Source organism: Archocentrus centrarchus, chromosome 7 (genome assembly GCF_007364275.1).
Source record: "Archocentrus centrarchus isolate MPI-CPG fArcCen1 chromosome 7, fArcCen1, whole genome shotgun sequence".
Lineage (NCBI taxonomy): Eukaryota > Metazoa > Chordata > Actinopteri > Cichliformes > Cichlidae > Archocentrus > Archocentrus centrarchus.
Genome location: NC_044352.1, coordinates 3,752,429 through 3,761,945, shown reverse-complemented (window position 1 = coordinate 3,761,945; position 9,517 = coordinate 3,752,429). Strand labels below are relative to the sequence as shown.

General features: G+C 38.6%; 1 protein-coding gene across 1 annotated transcript; it reads left to right on the top strand.

Annotated features, from left to right (window-relative positions):
• Positions 1–5,697: 5,697 nt before the first annotated feature.
• On the top strand, positions 5,698–9,214 carry LOC115783661 (uncharacterized). The gene is made up of 4 exons (XM_030734590.1): positions 5,698–6,149; positions 7,328–7,615; positions 7,752–7,784; positions 8,391–9,214. Exons 1-4 carry the CDS (start codon positions 5,709–5,711, stop codon positions 8,433–8,435), a joined length of 807 nt encoding a protein of 268 aa, XP_030590450.1. The 5' UTR covers positions 5,698–5,708; the 3' UTR covers positions 8,436–9,214.
• The last annotated feature ends 303 nt before the right edge of the window (positions 9,215–9,517 follow it).

Here is a 9,517-nt window from a genome sequence, read left to right as displayed (position 1 = left end):
ATGCCTTTCTGTTCACCGCTCCTCTCCCTGTACTTTGGTTGCTGCAGCAAAACAAAATTTAGGCTAGGGATGTTCCAGGCGACTAATTTATTAGTCGACTAAACAAGGAAAAAATTAGACTAACCGACTAGTCTAAAACTAAGAAACACTCAGATATCAAATTAACTTTTATCCCTGTTTAATGGACAATGTCAGAAGCTGTCTAAACAAAGGCATTTGAAACCATTAATCACGTTCTTCTATGATGAATTGCACTTTAAATGCTGTTTAACTGTCCGGCAACAAACATCGTGCATATTGAACACTGCACATTATACTCCAAACAATGAAGAATAAAAACATAAAATCATTTAATATAAAAATTTATGAAAGCACATTACTGCAAACAATGTTCACGCATCATTGAATGTGAGAAAATAACATCTGAAAAATAAATAAATTTGCAATCTAAGCTTTAATGCTCTTTCACAAACCTGAAGGAGATATGACTAACTGTAGATGGCCATCTTTTATATACAGTTTATAATTCAGACCACATCAATTCAAAGTCTAAGTTAAATTAAGTAGGGATGATAGTTTATCTGCTTATAAATTCAGATAATTACAGCTTTAATCTCAGGATGTTTGGTGTATCCGTGACTACAGAGGACTGCAGCATCCACTTGTCTGTAGCGCCTCCCTGAGGGTAAGAGGTCAAGGTGCAATGAGTTTCCCTTCACAGATGAGGAATCTTTCCTCTTTATGTTTAAATTCTGTTTCAGGAAAAAGCATGGCGTAAATTATTGATCATCTCTGGTTGTATTTGGCCTATCAACACAATTTAAAAACTGGTGTGTAGTTTGAAGTCTGCATTTTCCACACTCAGCTACCCCAACAACATTCAGCTACTCTTTTATCACCTTTAACCTTCTCTATGATCATTTTATAAATGCATGATTGCAAACACAGCAGTAATTATAAGACTGGCCCATAATTACAATATGTTGTATTTAGCTGCCTTGGCTGCAGCAGCTGTGTTGTTTTCAGTCTGTTTGACCTCTTCATGTTTATAAAATTGGTCATTTTACTGGTAGCAGACGGGTCCGTGTTTGCAAAAAATGTGCTGCATCTCTTTTATGTGAAAATACTCTTAGCTCGACTGGGATACTGTTGGGAAATATTTTTATCACCCAATGTTGATATTTAAAGTTATTATTCCTACTTCTGTTTATTTGCAACTAAACTGCTTTCTACACTGTAATAAATGCATATTGTGGTCTAAAAGTAGCAGGAAGATTTGAGGCCTGTTTGAATTGCTCTTATTTGTGTTCAGGCCCCAGAAGCTCTGCTACTCCTCCCTAACAGTCTGCTGTGGCCCAGCAGGCCCTCTCAGATCATACTCAAAGGATACTCGTCTTCTGCTCTAGCCCCGTGATGAACCTGTTGCTCATTCAAATTCATGCTTAGGGGTCTCAGCTCATAAAACTGCCCTTTTTGGGTTCATGTGTAGGACACCAGTCATCCTGTTTGACCATTTTTAGATTTATACTGGTAATAGGGATAAATCTGTCCAGTGGACCTAGCCATAGGCTACCTTGCTTATGTAGCACAGCCAAAGATTTTGGAAATGCAAATCAAGAAAGTGTAAATCTGTCTAAGAAACAAGTCTGGGGGCAAATTGGGCTCCACTTTCTCCCTCATATCTGGTCTGTTTAATTGTGGGCAGTTGTAAATCCTTCTCCAGGAGTACCACAGGATGGCCTCAAGGAGGTTTTTTCTGACAATTATTGTGATGAATTTTTCTTACTGTCTTGTTGATGTATTGAAAATGCTCCGGGATGTTTGTGCCTTTTCAGATAATGTCAGTAGAATTAATCACAGTTTCTAATGTATGCTTACAAAGTGCAGACTCAGCACAAATCTTAGACAAAGAAAGGGAAAGAGTATAAATACCACAGTTAGAAGAGGAGAAGAGAGAAGATGTAGCGACTGTCTTTGTCCGTGTTGTTCATTTTTCCAGCAACTACTAAGGCACAACCTCCCGGGAGGTCTTCTTGCTTTTACTTTTAACTTTTTGTCCTCTGTTTTTTTGTGTTTTTATATTTCTAAGTACTAGTAACTTTTTTTGCAACAGAGCTTACTCATTGCCATGGATCATTTGGACAGTTTGATTTTATTTGGACTCATATTTAATCTCAGCGCGGGCTCTCCTCGGTCGGAGGGAGTGATGAGGAAGCCGGGGCATGATCAACAGGTTCTTTCTTCTTTCCTGTTACTCTGTGTGTATCTCAGTCTTCACTATGCTACTGTCTGTGTCTTTATAACTATTTGTGTGCTACTAAGATGTCTAATAAACAGCCTGCATCAGAACCTGCTCAACCCTGTGATTTGTTGGTAACTATGGTTTTAATTGGGTTTTAATTTGCGGTCAAAAAGGAACATGAAGGCCCCTAAAATGTAACCTACAATACCCAGGGTTGATTATTGACTTGAAAACCACCTCTGTGCTACCAGACACCCTGATTACAGATGTTGGAGTAGGCTAAGCTGGATCGGATATTGCTGACTGTGAGGTGACAGTTCTAACTGCTGTGCTGCTCTACATATCAGCCAGAGGGGAAAAAAGATTTCACACATTTTGCACTGCAGGACTGAAGAAGCTCAAACCTTCGAGATGAAAAAGTATGCAGCATGCACAGAAATGTGTGGTTTCAATGCCAACCATTTCATCCTTGCACAATGAAACCTGTGAACAGGCTGAACTTCTTCTCTGCACCATCCTCACAGCTCGATGCTTTGTTGATTTAATGAAGGCTAAAAGGAAAGAGGGAAAAATTTTAGTGTTCTAGTGTTCACATCTGTACAAAATATATGTTCTCATCCTGGGTCTGATACACTGTGTCGAATATCACCTCTATTACACACAAGGTGGCCTTTACAGTCAGCAGTTCTGTTTTAGAGACTCACAGACTCCACTTTAGAAACTTAATCACAGCTTTCAGGCTGCTGTGGTTTGTTGTTATGTTGCATTTTTTCCTTCTTTTCTCTCCAACTTACAAATTTGTTTTGTTTTTCACGTTCACTGTTAAGGTTTATGCACTAAAAACTGCTGGATTAGGTTAAAGGAAAAATAAATCCTGCTTTGGGGTACAGTGAGTCTGTTTATATCAGTAACCTGTCCACTGAAAGCTGACAGACTCACCTCACTGGCTCTTATTGATAAAATGAGATCATGCTGAGTTATGTATGAAGGTTAACAGAAAATCAAAGCTTATACACATTTAAACTGATGTAATCTAACTCAAGTTAGATTAGGGGACTCTGGGTCAGTCTGTGAACTTAACCACAGGGCGAAGGCCTAATAATAATCAAAAAGATAATTGTAGAGCATGGAAATTAGTCTTATGAGATGTGACAGTGGAAATTTTGAGCAGTACAAAAAAAAAAGGTGTAAAAAAAAAAAAAAAAAAAAAAGCTCCAAAAAGCTTTTAAGGGGAAATTCAGGGCTTAAATGTCTCCACCTGCCCAAAATCTAAGGATGGATTTCTGTCTGTCTGATTAAACTGACAAAGCTGTGGTATCAAGTTTTTACACACTAATCCATTGAATTAAGTGCTAAAACCATCCTAAGTCTAGCCTGAGTAAGACTAAAGTTTGGGGCTTTATTGATAATCTCCTCATTAACAGCCACATGGCTCTCATTTCTTAGCACAGGTGTGTGTTTCTGTGTATCACACCTGTCCAGTTTATGGATGCAGCTTGTTAACCAAGCCTTCTAGCATTAGCTGATAGTTTAACACACCAAACACCAAAAAATCAAACAAACCAACAAAAAAACATGGCAGCTGCACACATACACTCTTTCTAAATGTTAGAAAGCTGTACAGCGGCCACATCTTAGTGCATAAAACAGTAAATAAAGGACGAACAGGAACAAAATCACAACTGGAGCAATTCTTTACCATTTATGCAAATAAGTTAAACTACAGTATAATGTTTAAAGGCTGAGACTGAATATGTCAACAATAAGTAAGAAACTGCTACTGTGAAATGAAAATGTGCTTAAAGAAAAAAACAGGAAATACACGGTTTCCTGTGCGTTTATGTTTAGAGGGTAGATACTGGGACTCTGACCAGATGCAAACATCTGTCAAAGATGAGGAACTTGATAATCTGCTAGACTGACTATTGTATTAGGTCATTTCCACGAACAAATATCTATTTACTGAGTTTATTTTAGCTGTCATATGTTTACAGGCAGGATACACTTTGGACAGGTCACCAGTCTATTGCAGGGCTGATACAGTTATACAACTATTGATGTTCATATTCATACCTATAGGAAACACGTGAACCAGTGCTAACTGCTGCACCATAGTGCTAACACACTTTATCTACAATTCAAATAATAGTAATTATTGTTACCTGTGCAATAATTTGGATTAATTCTGAGTTTTAGAATCATTGCATCTGAAAAAAGTATTATTCTGATTATTAAAATTATTACACAGAGAGCTGATTTTTAAGGGCTAAATAAAAGTTTCCTCCCTTTTCAAAAGTCCCTTCAACAATGTGCAGGTGTTTTTTTTAAAAACAGGAAATAGATGTGGTCTTGGTGATACATCTTTAGATTTCACACTGCAGTTCTCCACAGATGTCAGCCAAAGATGAAGAACTTCCTGTGTCATCATTGTTTGCAGCTTCACTTACAATGCTTTGCTTGGGAGAGATGTGGCCGGCGTGCACTGGCAAACAAGTAACTGATGATTGTGTTTAGACTGAACGCTGTAGTCATGTGGAGAGCTTCGCACTCACATTCTCGGGGCAGGTTGTGTTGGTCTGCTTGTTTCTGTGCTCATCGATGGAGACTGTCGTGTTTGCAGCAACACAGATCAGTCTAATCATCATCAAAGTTAGCAAACAAAGATAAAAAACACATCTGCAGTTTTAAAATTCACTCAAACAAATAAATGTGAATTGATTTAAAAATTCCCTGTGCTGTGCACTGATCTGCATCCTTTTTACAAAATCTTTAAAACAATTCAGTCCATGGCTCATTCAGCCATTCATACAAGCACTTTTCCCCTTATATCTAAATGCTTTCTATCTAGCATTCACACTCAGATGAGAGCAGCTCAGGTTCAGTATCTTCCCCAAAGATACTCTGGACTGAAGCAGACTGGACTGAACCGCCAAACTTCTGATCAGTAGATGACCTGCTCCACCTCCTGAGCTACAGCCACCCTGATTGTGTCTCCATGGCTTGTTTAGCAGCACTTCTTGCTTGGTTAACAATGTGTAGCTAACCCAAATCTCTCCTGCTGCAGAGTCACCACAGCAGCAATTTCTGAGATTTGATGGGCTGGGTCAAAGGTGAGCTGAAAGCGGTCAGACAGGGAGAGCTGTTTTTAAAAAGCTTTACTTGGTGCTTCATCGCGTTCACTCTGTCATGCTGCAGAATTTAGGGTCACACTTTTTCTAATATAGTTTATAATTCAAAAGCTTGTTTTTAAAAATTTATGCTGCAGAACAACAATCGGTCTCAGTTTCTTTTTGACACAGGAAACAATCAGAGAAACAAGAAAAAATGTTTCAAGAACCTTTCAAGACCAAAGCAGGAGGAAGAAGGAGGCTGCAGCTTTTCTTCTGCACAGGAAGAGCACGATTTCCTCTCAGAAGGTTTCGTTTCGAAGCTGCAGCGCTCAGCAGAAGCCGACTTCAGCACCAAGATGGAGAACTTGCCAAAATTTGCCATCAAACAGTACAGCACTCATGTCGCTATGATTGTGATTTTTGTTCACAATTATGTGCTCGACAAGAATCTGGAGTGCACTTGTGAATATGATAAACTCTCCTGTGGTTTATACATGGCTCTACCGTTTTTTATCTTATTTGCTTTACAGCTCTGGACGGACAAGACGTTTAAGAGAATCTGGAAATACACGTGTAACTGCGACTGCAGGTGCAAATTTTTCTGTGTTTTAGTGCATCACATTCTGAAGGCAGCTTGCGTTGGTCTGCTTTGGGTATTGTTCCTGTTGATTGATGGAGACTGGTATGTGTGCTGTTACAATACATATAAAGAACATCCAGATTTGGGCTGCAAAGAAAAACTAAATATCACAGAGAAGGAACGAGTCCTCATTGCTAAGCTGAAAAACAAGTCCATGGTGAGTAAATCTTATTCTTGACACATTACCAGCCTGTGTTGCTCTCTCACTGTATTGTGTTCTTGTTCTTTTATGTCAGCTTAGTCTGAATATCTGAGCGTATGCTGTGCTGAGAATAGTGAGGTTGGAATAATTTTGTTTCACTTATCATAATGATCCTTCTGAGTTTCAGTGAAATAATAATAATAAATGTATTTCTAAGTGAAGAAGAAGAAGTTTAATATCGTGAGAGTGAATATTTTTGGTAAATCACTGATGATTACATCTCACCTTGTGGAGACCAGCACACAGAGACGGTGGATGGTTGAAAGCCTTTTGCACTGCTCTGATATTCGGGCTCTGTTTGGGATAAAGAAGTTAAACTTTGATGTTTTAGTTGTGAAAACATTTTCAGACGACTCTTTGCAGTAAACTGAATAACCTCTCTGGTTTGATCAGTCTCTGACATCATGGACGAATTCTGGCCCACTTTTTTTTTTACAGCATTGCTTCAGTTCATTGAGGTTTTCTCTCTTAATTTCAATCAGCTGGACTCTGATTGGACCATTGCAGCACCATTATTCTTTCATTTTGCAGCCATTCTGTTGCAGATTTGCAGCTGTGCAAGTTTTAGCAGTGAGACTGATGGGCTCACATTAGGTTCTAAAATACTTTGGTAAACAGAGAAGTTCATGGTGCTCAGATCCTGTGGCTGTATTTTTCTCTCTCCTCCTGCCCTGCACCTGCTTTATAGGGACAGGGGGTAATAAGCCGATTCACACTGGGTGTGCAAGTTTTTCTAATTGTGCTGTCATGAACTTTAACATTTGCAGTGTTAACTGTAGAGTCTGAGATGGAACTCTTGGGTGTTTTGTAGTTCCTCTGAGCACTGCATGGTTTGATCTTGGGGTAAATGTGCTGAGGCGTCCACTCCTGGGAAGACTGTGTTGTTGCACCTGAAGGCTGCAGTCCAGCAAACAGCCAGAACTCCTGCTTTTATAGAGGTGCACACACATGCTGATGACCATTTATCTGAGTGCTTTTGATTAGCAGCACCTGGCTGCTACTAATCCTCTTAATTCTTATGGAGCAGTGCAGGTTTTTTTTTTTTACAAAACTGCATAATGTCCTTTGAAAATGTTCATTTTGATGACCGTACATGTGTCTGGTCTCTGTGATCTTTGCTGCTTCTCTTTCAGCTTATTGGCCTGGGTATACTCTTGGCTGGCTTTGTGGTGGTTACCTTCGTGCTGTCATGTGGATGGAAGAAATGCTGTGAATGCTGCGATAGAAAATATCTATATGACCAAATGATTTTGGAGGAAGAAGGCAATGTCCTGACAGAGATGATAAAAAACGCAGCAAAACAGAAGCTGACTGAAAAAATGCAGGAGAAACTTGACACTGAAAGATGGCAGGAATGTTTTGATGTTGCTGAAGATCTGATTAAGGGAAAAACTCCACCAGGAAAACTGGTAAAGCCTCAGGTATGTTGCTCTGTGATGTAGATTGTAGATAAATATTATAAACTGCAGATGGAGAGAAAAAAAAAAACAAAAGTATGTTTTCTATTTTTCTTCCAGGAAACAAAATTGTTTCTAATATAAATTGTGTTTTTTGCAGGTAGATATTCCTCTTCCAGATAGGCGCCCAGAGGTAAATTAAAATGAAACAACCTGATAAATGCATAACTGTATTCTGCACAGGTGCACGATCATTAAACTGCATGAAAAATAACGCTTTTAGAGCCAGGAAGACACCCACCCTGTGTTAGTAAGGGGTTTGTTTCTGATGCACCCAAATGCAGACTTTACAGACTGTAAACAGCTGTGAAATCAGTCTGTAATAAGTCCATTTACAAGGCTAAAAATATTTTTCACGCACTGGCTGATAACTGCCAGCAAATAACCTGTGATGCAAATCCTTAATAAAAATGTTTTACCCAAAGGTATCAGCTGTGACTGGTCTGCGTACAGTATGTGCACACAAGCTCACACGTTTGTGAGGTCATACATGTAACTGGCCACTAGGGGCTGCTGTTACAGCATGTTAATGTGGGCTCAGATGCTGATGATCCCAAAGGAGGAAAAGAATCCATTGTGATGTGAAACGATGCATTTTGACATGATGCCAACAGTTTTACCATTTAAAGATTGAATTAGAAGTTGAACTTGTTATTGTCTCTTCTGTGCTGACTCTGGTGTGTGTTTGTGTTCTGTGTAAAACTCCAACTAATCTGTGTCTGTTTTTAAATTTAAACAGGAGGAAAACCTAATGAAGGGTGCTGGGACATCAACAACATCCTGAGGAAAGTAGTTCCCACCAGAATTCCTTTACATTTTAAATTTCAGTTTCTTTGATTCAGGTCCATAAAAAAGCTGAACATTTACTACAACCTTGAGATATGTAGTAAAACTGCTATAATTAAGCTCATAAATACCATAAAATGGTAACACATGCATGTTACATACATTTCAAAGCTGTTTTTGATGTTACATGAGTGTAGATTATTAATGGTGCTATTTAATACACATTTATGAAAATGTTTGAATGACCTGTCACAAATGTAAACATCTCATAAGGGGTGTCCACACAGGAAGCACTTCACTCACTGTGCATCACTTTGCAGCTGACAGTTGGTCTATTGGCAGCTTTCCAGGCTTGGTTGCCTAAGTAGCCCTCTAAGATATTTATCATCCTTTCATATTTCAATCAACTGCAATCTTCACTTCACACTCAAGTTTAACTTGGGACCCGCCCACTTCACTTATTTGGTTAATTTGTCTGCAGTTGCTTGAAGTTTCTACAGTTCCCGGCCACCGTGGTCCTAATAGCTGCTTTCTGCGTGGGCACCTCTTTAAGCTCAAATTTTACAAGTAGCCTACTGTACATGTTCATAAAGTACAGAGTTATTACTATTACTGTAACATTTCATGCCACCTGTATACATAAGACATGTTTATATACAGTTAAAGAAGCAGTGAAGCTTCAAGAGTTCATCATAAATGATAAAAATGAAGCTTTTTTAGTCTTCATTAATCTGTCACATTTATATAGAAGTGGGAAAAATGTGGGTTTGAAATGCTAAGATGATATTTTAACATTACTTTGAAATAAAATGCAAAAATCAAAATGGTAATGTGTGTTTGTACTTAATATTTTAATTAACAAAAACAAGCTTTTAATTTTACCATTTTGTTCTTCCCCATTTTCTCCATTGAACTTTAAGCTTTTTGTACTATTTGTGTGGTAAGAATGTCTTCTAACATGGAGGAGGGGGTGGAGTTTATGACCTACATGCCTCCACCTCACTCTGTGTCCTGCACATGAAACCAAAGCACCTGAGGAGGTCCCACTCAAACCTTCAGATTTAAAAATGATGTACTTTA

Bases quoted from the DNA above. Each gene is read 5' to 3' on its own strand.
- LOC115783661 (XM_030734590.1), top strand. From the start codon at position 5,709: ATGGAGAACTTGCCAAAATTTGCCATCAAACAGTACAGCACTCATGTC. The intron at 6,150-7,327 runs GTGAGTAAATCT...CTTCTCTTTCAG, and splicing joins AGCTGAAAAACAAGTCCATG to CTTATTGGCCTGGGTATACT. The intron at 7,785-8,390 runs GTAAATTAAAAT...AAATTTAAACAG, and splicing joins TTCCAGATAGGCGCCCAGAG to GAGGAAAACCTAATGAAGGG.